The 18,313-nt window shown below is 36.8% G+C and overlaps 1 protein-coding gene across 7 annotated transcripts in view; it reads left to right on the top strand.

Moving 5' to 3' along the window:
* Positions 1–18,313, top strand: part of PTPRZ1 (protein tyrosine phosphatase receptor type Z1) — a 209,875-nt gene that overhangs the window by 134,234 nt on the left and 57,328 nt on the right. For 6 of the 7 annotated variants that reach the window (XM_010804404.3, XM_010804405.3, XM_024990491.2 and 3 more), the window contains exons 9-11: positions 8,342–8,526; positions 10,498–10,624; positions 18,195–18,241. In XM_010804404.3, coding sequence (XP_010802706.1) covers positions 8,342–8,526; positions 10,498–10,624; positions 18,195–18,241 — 359 coding nt within the window. Of the gene's footprint in view, positions 1–8,341; positions 8,527–10,497; positions 10,625–18,194; positions 18,243–18,313 lie in introns of all 7 variants that reach the window. The other variant, NM_001192272.4, reaches the window with a different exon arrangement.

Genomic DNA, 18,313 nt, shown 5'->3' on the forward strand with positions numbered 1-18,313 from the left:
TGGCGCTGGCCCAAGGAAGGACTGTGCGTTAATGGAAGTGCTGAGCCCATAGGGTACCAGATAAACGATGCTCTTCTGGAGGTGCAGTGTGCCAGGAGCTCCTACCCGCTGTGCATCCAGACTTCCTAGCAGGTGCCGCAGTATGATACTGTCTGTTTACTTATCTGTCCCCACCACCACCCTCTGAAGGAAGTAACTAAGTCTTTTATCACTTTGCCTCGATTGCCGGACAAAAGTAAAGCTCTCATTCATCAAATATTCACAAAATGAAGGAATTGATTTGTGTATAATAAAAGTATGGCAGGATATAGCTTGATGGGTGCTTCTTGCATCATTTTATGTGTAAACCCATATGAATGGATTTAATGTAGAATATTGGTTTTTCTTTTTTTTGAATTTTTAAAAAAATTTTGGCCATGCCTCATGGCATGTGGGATCTTATTCCCTGACCAGGGATCAAACCTGCATCCCCTTCCTTGGAAAACTCAGTGTCTTAACCACTGGACCACCAGGGAAGTCCCTATTTTCACAGTTAAGTGATTATGGCTAAAAGTAATCATAACAAAAGCAGTAATGGCTAACATATATCACATGAACCAGTGTGCTCAACCAGGCATTAGGCTTGTTTTTCTCATTTTATAATTTGGGAAGCTGATATTAACTGGTTCACCCAAGTTCACAGAACTGTAAAAGGTTGGAGTCAGTATTTGTACCCTGATCTTCCTGATTCTGAAGACTTCCAAAGCTTTCTCCACCATGCTTTATATTTATAAGGGAACATAATTTATCCTTGCATAATTTTATAATAAAAACTGATGACTTTAATAACATAAAACTTTTTTAAAAACTTAGTATTGGCTTTTTTCAAAAACTAGAATGATGGTTGAATTCTTGCATTTTCCATCATGAGTATTTGCATTCAACAAGCACTTATTTTCCATGTGCATATTCCTATGATTTTTTTTCCTTAATGATACAGTATTGCCCTTTTACTTTATTGAACTGAATTTAAAAATAAGAATTGAGGGTTGCATTTATGTTCAAGATTTAATCTTTATTAGATTTAATCTGAAAATATGTTTTTATTACATGAACATTGTATAAAAGGAAAAAATAGATAAGCACACAGAAGAAAATAAAAATCCCCTATAATGTTATTATCCAGAGATAACTGCTATGAGAATTTGGGGGAATATCTTTCTAGCCTTTCTCTTAAGTTAAAAATATATTATTATGTCTCACAAAAATGAGGCTGTACCATACTTGTTTTTTGATTTTGCATTACTGAATGATATAAATATATCATTAATACCATTCTTAATTTTATGTATAGTATCGTCATAGCAATTTATTAAGTTTGTCACCCAGCTTGGGACTTTCAGGTTATACTTATTTATTTTGCTATTTTAAATTTCTAATGTCCTCATTTTGACCAAGAGAGAAGGAAAACGTGTCATGAAAATTGTTAGAATCCTACTCTTGGTAAATGCATGGTAGAAAAATATATTATGCAAAATACATTGCAAGTAATTGCAAAAGCCATGTGAGGTCTGCATATCCATGTAAACTTCTTGGGGGGAGAGATCAAGCCTTATTTGTTTTTTGGGTTTTTTTTTGCATTCATAGGAAAACTCAATAAACATTTGTGACTGAATGAGTATTTTACCAGAACTCAGTCCTCTATTTTTGCATTTTTACATAGCATTGCTATTTATTAAAAGGCATGCATTTTTGGCATCATGGAATGGGCGCTGGCTCTTCTAAGAATCACAGAATTTAGTAGAACCATTTGATCTTGAAGGAATTAGTAAAAATTGTCTTTTAGTTCATGAGAAATATATGTCAGTAACCACACAAACAGGAGGTGATGTCCAGCTTTGTCCCCTGCCTCCCAGGAACCAATACCTGCCCGCTGCCCTCTCCTTCCACTATCAAGACTCTGCCTCTAGAAGCCTGGGCCTTGTGAAGTACTGTGGGAAGGGGCTGGGGCTTTAAAGCCCAGTCAACTTCTGGTTTCAAACCCCAGTGCAAATACTTATTAGTTACATGCTGCTGCTGCTAAGTCGCTTCAGTCGTGTCCAACTCTGTGCGACCCCATGGACTGCAGCCTACCAGGCTTCTCCGTCCCTGGGATTCTCCAGGCAAGAACACTGGAGTGGGTTGCCATTTCCTTCTCCAAGGCATGAAAGTGGAAAGTGAAAGTGAAGTCACTCAGTCGTGTCCGACTCTTAGCAACCCCATGGACTGCAGCCTACCAGGCTCCTCCGTCCATGGGATTTTCCAGGCAACAGTACTGGAGTGGGGTGTCATTGCCTTCTCCGTTAGAAGTCTTAATCACTGGATGGCCAGGGAAGTCCCAAGGTGCGCATTTAAACTCATTTTATCAAGCCTCATTCTCTTCACTGATAAAATGAGTTTAAAATGCTCACTTTGGGACTTCCCTGGCCATCCAGTAATTAAGACTTCATGCTTCCACTGCAGGGGGCACAAGTGCAGTAGCTGGTCAAGGAGCTAAAATCCTGCAGGCCACAAGCCATGGCCAAAATACATATATATTTTTAATTTTTTAAAATGGCTACCTTGTAGGGTTGTTTTGAGGTTTAAATAAGTTAAAGATTACAAGGCAGTCCAGTCCCTTGAACATAATATACTCCAGATCTGTAGCTTCTATTAATACAATGTGTGTGTGTGTGTGTGTGTGTGTGTGTGTGTGTGTGTACTCTTGAATACCCCAGATCCATAGCTTCTATTAATACAGTATGTGTGTGTGTGTTTGCGTATGTACTTTTGTATATGTGTGTGTGTGTGTGTGTGTGTGCAGCTGTCTATTTGTATATAGAGACAGAGGGCAAGCTATCACAAGTATAGGGTGCTATCCAAGTTTTCAATGTTTAAGATTTTTATTTGTTAAGTAGAGTTATAAATGCACTTTAAATCTCATTTGCTAGCATTGTAATATACATAATGCAAACTTTAAAAAAACTATTAAATATGAAATGATTTTCAAGGAAGGGTAGCATGAAAAGTGTGTCTTCATAGCTTGATGTTGTATTTGAGCTATGAGAAATTTTCTGTAATTTCCTGAGAAAATGTCACGATGAATTATGCATCAGAAGACCCACCTTCTTGAGAAGGTCAGTGGTTGTAAATAGCATTCATTAAGGTCACATGTATATTAACTTTGTGCTCTAACTATATAGAGAAAAGTACAGGAAGATTATTTACTTCTTGGAAGATTGTATGTTATGAATTGAATGGTTGACAAAGTTACTGTGTATTCCTAGAGAAGACTGACTGACTGAGGTACAGTTTGAAAGTTGTTTTTTTTTTTTTTGGTTACTTATCTAAAGGGAATGGGGTGTAATCATTGAAAAGTACAAAGCAGTAACAGATCATTTTTAGTTCTTATTTTTAACATTTGTGGCAATCTTTACATTAGTTTTGTTAACATCTGTTACTCCCTGAAGGGAGATCACAACCTTAATACTGATTGTCTTCTGAGTCTGTCCCTCTTTGGGTGCTTCTCACAGTAGTCATTAAATTACCTGTCTCGATAATTTTTAAAATGAGGCTCATAAACCTCAAGCAAGAAGGTGGTGGATTTACTAGCGTGCACTCATGGAGGTACTTTGCCATGAGCTGTGTTCACCTGTACCAAACCTCAAGACGATGGGAAATACTGGGTAAAAACCTAGGGACGTTCTCTCTGCCACTCCCCCAAAATCATCACCCGATCTTTTCACCTCCCTCTTCATTTTTATCCATGATCCATGGAGCTAAGACTGCACCTTCTCCCCCAGGGCATGTGTCCCTTTCCCAAGGTGGGCACGTAGAGCAGCAGAGGCAGAAGGGACCTTCTGTCTCCCCTGGACCATCTGCACCGGCTTTAATGATGAGCTGGTCACGAGACTTGTCACAGTGAGAGTTGTCAGGTTCTCCTCCTTTGTGCTTTTCTTCACCTATTTCCTTTTCTTTTCCTTCCTTTTTTTCTTGTTTCCTCATGACACTCAGTGCCTAGCGTATTAATCTTATGTGGACATTCCTGTGTAGGAGGTGTTCACTCTTCATATCCATTCATTTAAGTAATGAGAAGGTGGAGGACTTTGTGAGGTATGTTTGTGGAGTTTTTACAATTTCTAGTGGATAAAAACCTATACTTTTGAAAAGCACAACCTAATTTGGCTAAATCACAGAATTTTTTTTACAGTTTATTTTGCCTTCCTCTGTAAATGGCATCTAGGATTTGGAAACTAAAAGCACCCATTACATTTAATGGCTTACTAAATTTAAGGGTGAGAGGCTATCCTAGAAATGAGTTTCCTGAAGCCAAAGATGGTACCTCCTTTATTTGTATGTCCAAGAGTGCCTAGAGCCAAGCAGATGAGAAATGAATGGTAAAAACAAGTTTTTAATTAAGAACCTCTCATTCTGTATATGTGAGGATCCTTTGCACTTGTGCTGAATGCTCAGTCATGTCCAACTCTTTGAGGCCCCATGGACTGTAGCCCGCCAGACTCCTCTGTCCATTGGGTTTTCCAGGCAAGAATATTGGAGTGGGTTGTCATGCCCTCCTCCAGGAGATGGTCTGGACCCCGGGATTGAACCCACATCTCTTGTGTCTCCTGTATTGGCAGGCAGATTCTTTACTACTAGTGCCATCTGGGTTGTACTTATACTACAGTTTTGCTTGTATTCTGTGCAACTTGACAAGGACCCCAGCTTTGTCACAGCCTGGCTCATAGCCTCGAGCTTGCAGGAACCAGATTCTCCTTGGTCGGTGTTCCTTAAAGAATCAGTGACTATGATCCAGGTCACATGTATCTCGTAGAAAGGAATCAGGGCATGTGATTCATTCCTAAAGAAGGAAATGGAACCTCAACATAGTTCTGGTAGGTAGGTTTATTTGCTCAGTCATGTCTGACTCTTGAGACCCCATGTACTATAGCCCACCTCTGTCCATGGGATTCTCCAGGCAAGAATACTGGAGTAGGTTGCCATTTCCTTCTTCACAACATAGTACTGAGCTCCCTATAATCAAGGAAATTATATTTTTGTTACTATATTATTAATGTAGCTTGTAATTGGTGTCAGTATATGTTGATCTGGAAAGCCCTTCTTGATTTTTCAATCCAGATAATATGCTTTATAAACTGTATGCCCTTCTAATAAGATAAACTAATTTTAATATGAAGAACAAGGGAAGCTTGGAAAACTTAGTGAAAATTAATAACTTACTCTGTAATCAGTTTTACATCTGAAACATTACCCATTTATGTCTGAACACCAAGTGGTGAATTAGCAAGATTGTTATTTAGGAGATAGCTAGGATGTCCTACCTTAGAAGAGTAACCCGTTGGCAAGGTCATAGACTATATATAGAAGTACTAGTCTTTCTCTTGAATACATTCTAAAGTATATATTTTTTTCTATAAAATTCTGTATTTCAGCATCTAAAAGATAAGCTTCAGCTATAGCTTATAATGTGTTACTAAGCTATGATTATCAATAAACAAAAGGAGTGTTTAAAAATAAGCTTCTAGTTACAACATACATTTTAACTATTAAATTACTAATAAGCTTTTACAGATATATAAAGAAGAAAGTAAACGAATTAAAACCTAGTGGCAAAAAAATGTGAATTTCTTTTTAGAGTCCTATTTTATATTAATGCTGATTCTTAGAATTTGAAGTACCTGCTGATTTCTAATACTAAGGGGAGATAAACACAGACACCTGATCAAAATTCCTTGCACTATTGAGGAAGCAGTCCTTTGTGTATTTTGAAGTCAGTAATTTTATATTTTTCTCTGATTTTTATGTTTTGTGGGCATGCATAAAACTTTCATGCATTTTAAGATAGTTTCATCTTTGAGGAAAAGAGTTCACTTTAAATCATTCTCACTCTATGCAAAGTGAGGTTGACTTTTGAACAAAATCTACAAATGATATTGTCCAAAATCACTTTCAGCCTTTTAAAAACAGACATGAGGTTCATCAGAAGCAAGACTAAGGCAATGTTGTGTCTCCAATGATGTTAAGTGACCGCCTCACTTTTGAGATGATGTGGTCTTCTGCCATCTGGTGGACATTTGTAGAAGTGTCACTAGATCGAGTAATGATGCCGTCTAGACCTAAATAGGAATACATTTTCTTATTTTGAATTCATGTTTTTTGATAATGAAAGAATTGTTCTCTTATTCCCAAAGGAACACTCCACCCTATATCCTTGACCAACAAATAATATTATAATTTTAACAGTGAAAAGTTCTGTCTCTAACTCATATAAAGTTATTCCTATATTGATTTAAAGCATATATGTGTATATGTATTTACATTGCTCTGAATCACTCCTGTACCATTGCATAGCATACATATGCTAAAATGTCTATTATTGAATACTGTATATAAAAATGTTTCCATTTATAAGGTCAGTTGTTAGTTTTGGGTGCCCTCCTGTGTTCATGGGGAAAACTACAGCCCAGTAAAGACAAAAAGGCTTTTTGGTCTCATTCTCCTGGTGCTGCTTGTGTGTTTCCACTGAGTCCTAGAAATAGTTTTGGTAGTGGTGATGATTGGTTGATTTCAATGGACTGTGTGGTCTCGTGTGGTGACTTTGTAATTTCAGGTATACCTTTAAAGCAAAGCCTGGATTCTGTGATCATAGTGATTACTATTTGACCTTGGAGACCTTTCTCTCCCTCTCTTCCCCAAATCTCTCCAGCCTGGAAGATATTATATTTATTACTGTGCTTCATTAGCATGATACCATGCATTTAAAAATTTTTTTTGTTCACAACTAGTTCAGATGATCACATTATGAATGTATTTCAGAAAGTATCAGAGTGCTCTTTCTGATGGGACTGCATTTTTGCCATGAGTTCCAGCACGGGCTTCAGTTAATTTTAAGAAGTCCCCAAACGAGTTTCAAAATATTTTTTCAGCTAAGACAGACATATCTTATAATTCTCTGAAATTAATTGCTTAATCTATTTATGAGGCCAAAGTGGGACTTTTTTGTCAGCAGGTCTGAAAAATATTGAAATAATAGTTTCAGTTGTTCTCCTATGGTTTTCTGTGATAGGGAATTTTTAATTATTTCAAAGATTTAAAAACAAGACCATCTTTTAGTTTTGAAATTCTCCTCATATGAGCCAAATAAGAATAATAAAAACACCATAAACTTGAAGATATCCTTTATTTATTTATGAAAATGAATTTGTATTCCCCATACATTCAAGACAGTTTTCTATGCAATATAGAAATTAAAAAAAAAAAAACTCTGGTTATTATGCTTATAATCTACTCACAGAATAAAGATTGGCTTTCCAAGTGGCACTAGTGGTGAAAACCTGCCTGCCAATCAGGAGTCATAAGAGATGTGCGTTTAATCCCTGGCTCGGGAGGATCCCCTGGAGAAGGGCATGGCGACCCACTCCAGTGTTCTTGCCTGGAGAATCCCATGGACAGAGGAGCCTAGCAAGCTACAGTCATAGTTGGACACGACTGAAGCGACTTAGCATGCACACACAGAGGAGCAAAGACTTATTCAGGAAAAAAAAATATAAGAGAACATACAATTAATGCAATAATTGTGGTAAAACAAGACAGACAATTGAAAATGACAGATATCAATCCAGCAGAGGTCAGAGTGTGCATAACAGAGAATACTGCTCGTGATAAAGACATTCTTTGAAGGTCAGACTTGAACAGAGGTAGGAGGTGTTGATTGAAAAAAAAATGCACAAGCTAAAAGTCAAGAGTTATAGATTATTTGGTGGACATTCTGAGGACTTCAACCCTGGGAGACAGGAGTTTCAGATCACACTGAGGGGCTGCTCTAAAGAAGCAAGGGGAGGGTCAGGATATGTAAGAGTTTTTGCATCAAAGACCACATAGTAGGAACACCAAAAGATTACTGTTAATTAGAGAAACCAGAACTCTCAAGGAAGTTAGCACTTTTCTGTGTATGGGAAGGTTCAAGACTGGTCTCACTGAAATTGCTCCTTGGGTATAGACCTCAGCTACCTGGGACCAGTTTCCTGTGTTTTCTCATCCTGAGTTTCCTCAGGGTACACCATTAGGGAGGCTCTAAAGTGATGGCTTGATGGTTATAACATCCTTTGTTTACTAGCCAGGCAGGCAGTCTTTTTCATTCACAGTGGGGAATGGAGAAGTATTTCAGATACAGGAAATGGCTTGGACAAAAGAGCCACAGTGGGAAAGTGTAACTTTTCAACCTCTATTAAAATACAGCAAAAATGTTCATAGAATGTGTTTCACTTGTTAAGATTCTAGAGGGTGTCAGTTGTGTCAATAACTGTACTTTTTTTTTCCTCTGAAGTTTGTAGTTCAGAACCAGAAAATGTTCAAGCTGACCCAGAGAATTATACTAGCCTTCTCGTTACGTGGGAAAGACCTCGAGTAGTTTATGATACCATGATCGAGAAGTTTGCCGTTCTGTACCAGCAGTTGGAGGGAGAAGACCAAACCAAGCATGAGTTTTTAACAGATGGCTATCAAGATTTGGTAACTATAAGATCAATTGTTTCATGTATTGATGGCATTGTAGTCATTGTAGTTTAATATCTAGGATAAGAACTTATGAATGATTGTATATTGTTGCCTTTGATGACTTTAGGCTTTGTATGAGCTATCTAGTGGGGAGAGAGGGATGCAGAAGCTATATTTAATTATTTAAAATTTACAGTGATTAATACTAGTGAAGTGAAAATGTAGTCTCTCAGTCATGTCTGACTTTTTGCAAATCCATGGACTATGGCCTGCCAGACTCCTCTGTCCATGGAATTCTCCAAGCAAGAATACTGGAGTGTGTAGTCATTCCCTTCTCCAGGGGATCTTCTCAACCCAAAGATCTAATGTACGTCTCCTGCATTGCAGGTGGATTCTTTACCATCCAAGCCACCAGGCAAGCCCTAGGTTCTTACTAGTATTTTTAATTACATGGAGACTACAGCTCTGCCGATAATAACTTTCAAAAGACTTAGAACTGGATATCATCTAGTATAGCCTTTCTTTACAAAGAAAAGGACTCGAACAGTCAAATACTTTGTACTCTCACAGTTGGATGTGAGGGTTGGACCATAAAGAAGGCTGAGTGCCAAAGAATTAATGCTTCCGAATTGTGGAGCTGGAAAAGGTTCTTGAGAGCCTCTTGGACAGCAAGGAGATCAAACCAATCAATCCTCAAGGAAATCAATCCTGAATATTCATTGGAAGGACTGATGCTGAAGCTGAAATTCCAGTACTTTGGCCACCTGATGTGAAGAGCCAACTCATTGGAAAAGACCCTGATGCTGGGAAAGATTGAGGGCAGGAGCAGAAGGGGACAACAGAGGATGAGATGGTTGGATAGTATCACTGACTCAATGGACATGAGTTTGAGTAAGCCCTAGGAGATAGTGAAGGATAGGGAAGCCTGGTGTGCTGCAGTCCATGGGGTCGCAGAGTCGGACACGACTTAGCGACAGAACAACAACTTCCAGTTAGAGAAGGAATTGGGTCTAAAATATCAGTACTGTGATACAGTTGTCTTTTGTTTCCTCATCATAGTGTATCAGCACAAGGGAAATAGAGTAGAAAACAGTGTAGAGGTCTTGAAAGTCCTTTTCTTTGATTCAAATTTCCAAGTAACAAATGTGAAATCAATTGAGACAGAATTTTTGGGACAGGAGGCAGGTAATCCTTAGGAAGCGATGCATGTCTTCTTCCTGTCCACCCATGACAAGAATTAAAGAAAATAAAGTACAGATTCTGAGCATCTCAGTATTAACTTTTCCTTGGTGGTTGTGGTATAATTGAGAAAATCCCATCTGGGTGTTGCTTAGGGAAGCCCCCAGGGCAGATCCAGGACACTGAACTCTGAATATAGACAGCAGGAGTCCCTCAAGCCCTACGAGCCTGCATTTATACAAAAACCGGTATGGAAATCATATAAACAAAATGGGGAGGTTTGTAACAACTTTTTAATTTAGATGTCTAGAACAAACACTGTGAACTGAGAAATTTGTAAGTGGAATTTATGAGAATATACTATTATTCATTTCATAATGATGTGAAGAAGGTAATAATTCTATTACTGTCTGGTTTACATATTGTTAAGAAAAAGAAAGAAATTAGTTTTTCACATTTTGCTTCTTATAAATGCTACATGTTTGTCTAAAATAGTAATCTACACTTTTGGCTACTCATTTATGAATTTCATGAGTTTGAGTTAAAAAATGAAATTTTCTGAAACTAAATCTGATTTTTACAGAGCAAAAAAATAAATAAATAAAAGCATAGTTTACCAGTATCTTCCTAACTCACAAATATCACAAGCTCAGCCTGATAACATTGTGTAAAATTTTTTCTCAGGTTAATAAAATACAAAATTTTTTATTGACAAATGAGAAAATGTTTTCTAAGAAGAGATGTCTAGTATGTTAGCACTCCTCTGAGAATGACAAATTTGTATAGTTATTGCCATCTTTCTTTTAGGGTGCTATTCTTAATAATTTACTACCCAATATGAGTTATGTTCTTCAAATAGTAGCCATATGCACTAATGGCTTATATGGAAAATATAGTGACCAGCTGATTGTGGACATGCCTTCTGATGACCCTGGTAAGTGCCCCCCTGATATACCTTATTAAATGAAGGAGGCTAGTTTAATTTCTGAATGCATTGGTGGTTTCTTTCTGACTTTATGTTCTTTGTCCAAAAGGCAAAGTGATTTCTTTTTTAGTCTGGATTATCAGGTAATTTTGTAAAGCACAGAGCTCCTTTTTCATTTTCATTCAGCAGATATGGCATAGCACAATATGTGAATTTATTCTTAATACTGAAGTTTTCTATTTGTAAAATAAGAACTGCCAAACCTATTGTAATGTCTGTAGTGGTCATCAATGAAAATAGCTAAGAAAATATAAAGACTTTGATTTTGAATAATGAAGAGTTTGTTTCATTTGTGTTTATTTCCTCCCTCTTTCAGCCCCCAAAGTATTTTGTAGTAAGTATGTACATGATTCAAGGATCATGTGAGGTACTTTGAAATACCTATACAAAGCATCTCAGGAGTTTATCTTAGATATTTTCATCTATCTTTTATAAATTGGTGGTGAGGGGGATCTTTCTTCTTAGGTTTGCTGGGTTTATTCCATAAAAGCAAGCAAAAAAGTTGTTTCTGATTGTATTTTATTTGCATGCATCTTTAAGTATTACAGGAAAATCTTTGATCTCAAAGCATATGCAATAATTGAAGGAGGTTCTGCCTATCATAATTGGACAGTTTACAAATGTACATAACTAAAGTCTTTCTTTTGTTAGTATAAGCAATTTTAAAGTAATAAATGAAATTATATAGTACATATACATGTATATGCATGTATACACACATACATGTCATGCATATGCATGTTCATAAATGTATACAAACACACACATACACAAATGTAAATATTCTTTGGTCATCCCTATTATGAGGCTACTCTCTGAAATTTTCACCGGTTTTTAATAGCAGTGGTTACAAGTGATACTAATTGGAGCATGTTTCACTTTTATGTATAGAAGGAAAACTGATGTCTGTTGATTTTCCTTTGTGGTCTATGTGCCATAGCAGGGTCTTGTTCATAACATCATAGTTCTTAACTAGTTGAGTTTTTAAGTTAAATAATTTATCAGAACATTAGATGTTAGATTCTGGATCCTTCCAAGCCACAGGCCATAAAACTTGCCAAAGTATTTCCCAACTTAGAACATTGAGAGCTAATGAATATTACTACTCTCATGATGGGCTTCCCTGGTAGTTCAGATGGTAAAGAATCCACCTGCAATGCAGAAGACCTGGGTTCAATCCCTGCGTTAGGAAGATCCCCTGGAGGAGGGCATGGTAACTCACTCCAGTATTCTTGCCTGGAGAATCCCATGAACAGAGGAGCCTGGTGGACCACAGTCCATGGGGTTACAGAGTCAGACATGACTGAGCGACTAAGCACAGGACAGCACTCTCATAATGGCAATATCATTATTTAAAAATAATATTATGACCTGCCTCATGTCTAGGTATAACCATCTTTCCTACTGTTTTTATTTAGCGTTATTTTGCAAAATCAGGTTATTTTTAAATGAAATGTGAGCTCTAAGTGTTATTGAAAGGTGAGTATCAAATTAACTGCCCATGGTTTCAGCTATACCATATGATGCTTTTCCATTGAATGTCATCCTTCACTGAAGTTCCACATATTGATCCTTCCAAAAATGACATCTTTAGCAGTGCACCGTTGACTGTGTTTTGGCAATATCACATGTGAATTGATTAAATATGGTATATAAAAATCTCCTCTAGTCCTATTGTGTATTTTAGGTGATGAATTATATTAAAACCGTTTATTTAATTTTACTATCTCAGTTTAATTATACCGCTCTAATTTCTGAACATAGTACAATTTCCCAGTCAAAAAAATAATTTTAGCTATTTATGTTGTGCATTTTCTAACTCTCCCTTAAGAAGGGAATGGCAACCCACTCCAGTATTCTTGGCTGGCGAATTCCATGGACAGAAGAGCCTGGCGGGCTACAATCCATGGGGTTGCAAAGAGTCTGACATGACTGAACAACTAACACTTCTTTCTCTAGCCACTATGCTAAAAGTTTAGACTTTCTGAATTTTTTCTTTCTTATTTTTTAAGAAAGAAGCTTATTGCATATGGAAAAACAGATCAAATGTCTATTATCTATAGATATAATTTCTGAGTGATCCTTTTAGACTGAGTCTATATTGGCACAAAGTACAAGTTCTTGTATCATTTGTAGCACTTTCACATTTGTACAAAATAGAAAGTATTATAACTTAATTTCTATTTATTCAAAGGATCGGGACACCATTGAACTAATGAGATGCTAGCTTGGACACATCACTTAATCTCCATGGATGTCTCAGTGCCTTAGAGGATTTTGTACATTAATATGTTTTAGTAAAAGGTCATATTTGATTTGATATTCTGCTATGATATTACTCTTAAAAATCAAGGGTTAAAATTTAGTTTATCCCTTAGTTATTCCAGAAAGTTCTTCGTTGAAGACCAATTTATGCAAAGTTTCAGCTCTTCCTATTTTTATAAGGAAAATATTAGTTGTCTCCAGAACTCATTCTTTCTGATCAGGAAGACTACAGTGGCATTTCAGTCCATATATTTTTAGTTCATTATTGAAATTACGTTATCTTAAATATTGTTTCTATAGTAGATACATAGCAGTAAAAGCCTTGACAGCAGTGCCGTCCTGTGGTTCAGTGTGATGGTTCCTACAAGATTTGTAAAGTTTACAATTTATGTGGCTAATATAGATGTTAAGTGTCTTTTGAGTTTGCTGTTTATTTCACGGGTTTTACTAGTACCATTTCATCCTATTAATCGTGTTGTTTCACTACCTAATGTTGTAATGTACCTTATTGACTTATTCTATCATTATTTTGGATAAGCTATTTTCTAAAGACTGTGCTATTTGTTGCTTCTGTTAAAAAGGAATGACAGAGGTCACGTATAATTGCCCTCATCCTTTCAGTCACAGATTTTAAATATTCTAATCAATATCTGTGAAGTAAAACCCAATCTTCCAAATTGTGCATTTAAAGTTGGCTAAGTTAATTAATTATTGCTTGTGCATTTTAATTATATTTGTTGTGTACAGCAGTATCACCATAGTGTCCATTAGATGTTATTATAAATTGCTATTTTAAAATTAACACATAAACTCATGTTCAGAAAAGAATTTAAACCTTTTCAAGGTTAAACTAAAGTGGATATTCTTTTTAAAAACTTTTTTATTTGGTTGTAGCTATAATTATGCTTATTTCTACAATATAGATCTAATTATTATATAGTTATAGAAGACATTATTTGAGTACATGTCTTAGGATCTTGATAATCATATGTATTCAATTTAAATACATGGTGAATTAGGTCAGTGCATTTTCCTGTTTTGTGTCCTTTTCATTTGTATAACAACTGTCTTTGTTAAATCACTATACATTGTCCTTGTTCAGCCTGTACCATACTACACTACAGGTAATGTTATATAATGATATTTAAAAATCACCCTTTACAAAGATTGCAGTTTACATTGCTTTTGCCTTTTCGCACTGTGAAACTTGGCTTAAAACCTTTAAACAATTAAATAAGCCTTGCTTGCCTACCTACATCAGTGTTGCTTTTTTGTTTTGTGGAATGTTGAGTAACATGCTCTTTTAGAAAATCTAACAGAACCAGAATGACCCATAGGTTTTATTCTGTTATCCCATAAAAGTGAATTTTAAGTGTTCAGTAAAAAAAAATATATTGACAGTCTTCACTACTGGGCTGTTTTTGCAGCTTTCTTGGGGTCTGTTTTGATGAAGTGAGAAGATTCTGTAAACCCCAGTAGTGCCTGAGCCAGACTGGTGACCACTAAAACGTTGGTTATTATTTGCAAGGAAGCAGCAGGCCAAAGGACTTCCCAGGTGGCTCAGTGGTAAAGAATCCACCTGCAATGGCAGGAGACAAGGATTCAATCTCTGTATCACAAAGATCCTTTGGAGAAGGAAATGGAAACCCACTCCAGTATTCTTGCCTGGAGAATTCCATGGATAGAGGAGCCTGGTGGGCTACAGTCCATGAGGTCGAAAATAGTCAGATACGACTTAGCAACTTAACAATAACAACAGCAGGCCAGTGGGGACCCATCCTGAGACCTTCATCAGTCAGCAGTTAGACCTTGAGTGCTATGAACTTTCAGACCCAGGAGTATGGCTCAGATTCTCCAGGGAGTTAGAAGCAATCTTTTAAAATTATTTTATTTCAAAATTGTTCTTAGGAGTCTCAGCAGAAGACTTCTGGGTTATTTTGGGCAGGGCAAATTCCTGGACAACGCCAGTATTTCAGTCAATTCAAATGATCTGAGTCTAGTAGGAAATCACAAGGAAGATCCTTCAAAGTGGGTTTTTACATACCAACATGAAGGCACCTACACCTAAGTCACCCATGAGTGTGCTATGAAATAAAAAGAGATCAAAGGGCTTCTGCTCCTAGGGCCTGAGGGGGCCTAAAGGAAACTTCTTACTTCTTATTGCAATAAACAGCAAAGCCAGCTATAGTAGAACTCGCTGATCCCAGTACTCATAGACAGTATGATTAAGTAGAATTATGTATTTTAGCTTAATGGGAATTATAATCTATATAGTTAAGTTATTCTTTGATTAAAGGATAACAATTAATCAAATGCAGTGCACACAGAGTACTGAAAGAAAAAATTTGTCCTTAATGTGATAATTATATACACTCTACCCCAAACCTGACAATTAATAAGAGAATCACCTTTGGTCATTACAAGTATGTTAAGTTAAATGAAGTTAGGCCATTTTTTAAAAACACCTCTGTAAGCATGTTGAAGAGAATGGACTCTCACTGAGATGTTTTTCTGTAGCTTCTTAACAGAATAAAATCTAAAGTATAATATATATGTGTATGCTGCCGCTGCTAAGTTGCTTCAGTCGTGTCCGACTCTGTGTGACCCCACAGACGGCAGCCCATCAGGCTCCCCCATCCCTGGGATTCTCCAGGCAAGAACACTGGAGTGGATTGCCATTTCCTTCTCCAATGCATGAAAGGAAAAGTGAAAGTGAAGTCGCTCAGTCGTGTCCGACTCCTAGCGACCCCATGGACTGCAGCCTACCAGGCTCCTCCGTCCGTGGGATTTTCCAGGCGAGAGTACTATATATATATATATATATATATATCTCAAAATAGTATTTGACTATGATTTGCCCTTATTAATATTAAAGTATTTTTAAAGTACATAAAAAGCTGTGACTCCATATAAAAATATTTTTAATAAAATTATGTATTGTCTCATATACTGAAATTGGAGATTTTTACATGCATGAACTTCTCTAATTGTAATTTTTAGAAAATCATATTAAAAGTTCTTTTTATTTCTCTCTCACAGTTAAGTTGAATCCCGTTTTTAAATTCACATTATATTGGTTTCCTTGAAGGTTATAGAGACACAGTTGTATCAGACTATTGAAATCATTTTAATTTTAAAAAGTAAAGACTAAATAACATGAAAAACAGGGTGAGTAAGAGGTTTCATGGTGACAAAAATAGAAAAAGGAGAACACTAAAGATCCAAATGAAAGTTGTCAGATTCTTTCATGGTTAGTTTTAACAAGAAAATAATAATAATTGAGAGTTAAAATTTAAGATATGACTGTTTACAGTGACTATTTTCATTTTTATTGCACCAAAAATTGTTCAGGGTAAGTAACTTTAAAATATTTAACTAGTCAGTAGTATTAATTTTATCTAAAACCTCATGGGGGCTGGGCTTCTATATTTTACTTGAATTCTCTTCTAAATAAAATTCAAGCATATTACTGTATTTTATAGTTTTACATTTCTTAGTACCTAGAAGTTTTTTCATGAAAATAAACCCAATCCAGTTTATAGGATAAAGGAGGCCTGGATTTGATAAATACTTAATGTTAGTTCATTTATGCCTTTGAAAATTCTGTAGAACATGCATTTCCTTTGAGGATCTATAGAGGCATAAAAAAATAGAACATAAACAGCTTTAGGATAGTGAAAAGCATAAACTTTGGAGATGGGATAGATTCTCTAAAATAATAGGAATAAGAAAGGTATCTTTGTAATAATGCTCAAGCCCTAATAGTTACTCTGACTTCTGTCTCCCTGATGCAGCTTGGATGAAGAGTGAGGATAAGTGGTCCTCAAGCCCTTTGGTAACTTGGCAGAGGGCCTAGATTCCTTACTGGAGAGAGAGAACTATTGGTAGCTCCTCATCTTTTCTAACATTTACTGATGGGTCTTGTTTTAGGATTAAGCTATCCTCAGACTGGGCTTCCCTGGTAGTTCAGCTGGTAAAGAATCCGCCTGCAGTGCCAGAGACCCTGGTTCGATTCCTGGATCTGGAAGATCCCCTGGAAAAGGGATAGGCTACCCACTCCAGTATTCATGGGCTTCCCTGGTGGCTCAGATGGTGAAGAATCTGCCTGCAATGTGGGAGACCTGGGTTTGATCCCTGGGTTGGGAAGATCCCCCTCGAGGAGGGCTTGGCAACCCAGTCCAGTATTCTTGCCTGGAGAATCCCCATGGACAGGCTATAGTCCATGGGGTCGCAAAGAGTCAGACACAACTGAGCGACTAAGCATGACACAGCAACATGAAATATGCTGATTCTGTCCAGTTGGGAAAGTCAGACTTAAATGATCCTGGTCCTTACATTCCTTTCATAAGCAGTATTAGTTGTGTATCCCTGGGAAGAAGTCATGGGAATCACTCTGGTCTGTCCTTCTGCTGCCAATCCAGGCTGGACCTGCTAGAAAACATTCTCACTTCTACCTGGGGCAGCACCCTGTGTACAAATATGTATAAGCCCAAATCTGAAGAGTGAAAAGAACTATTTGGGACTTCCCTGGTTGGGCAGTAGTTAAGAATTTTCCTTCCAATCCAGGGAACGTGGGTTTGATCTCTGGTCCGGGAAGATTCCACATGCTTCTGAGCAAAGTCCATGTGTAATAACTACCAAGTCCATGCTCTAGAGCCCATGCTCTGCAACAAGAGAAGTCCATGCAGCGCAACTATAGAGTAGCCTCTGCTCACCACAACTAGGGAAAGCCCCTCACGCAGCAACTGAGGACCCTGCACAGCCAAAAATTAATTAATTAAAAAAAAATAACTATTTGACCTTCAGTCAGAAGAAGACCTTAAGGAATAAGTAGTTGAATAAGAGTATCTGTCACTTATCCCCTGACATTTTCCCAGCTATGCTTTTATCAGCAGTAAGTCTGCACTGATGAAAAGTTACTTGGGTTTCTTTGCACCCAGTAATATCAGTCTCACTGGCTTCTTTTCCCTTCTTAGTTTCAATCATAGTTGGGGTGGAAATAGGGAAAGGAGTTGGAGTGGAGGATAGAGATCGAGGTTTTGAGTGCAGTTTCCTGTTCGTTTACATAGTGCTGTGTTATGTAATGTTCAGCAGTATTGGAAACTGAAATTTGAAATTTTCTTTGAGCAATTCTGTATTTTCCAAGCTAACAGTATTATTTTTTTTTCCTTTTCTCTCTTTCCATCCAAAAGTAGACCAATAAAGCTGAAATAGTTGAATAAAAATGTTAATAATTTTGTTTTTAATTTTGTAGAACTTGACCTCTTTCCCGAATTAATTGGAACTGAAGAAATAATCAAGGTATCATAGCTATTTTTTATTCAAGTGCGTAAATATTAAAAAGTCTATTTTGAATTATTGGTTAGGTTTCAG

Source organism: Bos taurus, chromosome 4 (genome assembly GCF_002263795.3).
Source record: "Bos taurus isolate L1 Dominette 01449 registration number 42190680 breed Hereford chromosome 4, ARS-UCD2.0, whole genome shotgun sequence".
NCBI classification, from domain to species: domain Eukaryota; kingdom Metazoa; phylum Chordata; class Mammalia; order Artiodactyla; family Bovidae; genus Bos; species Bos taurus.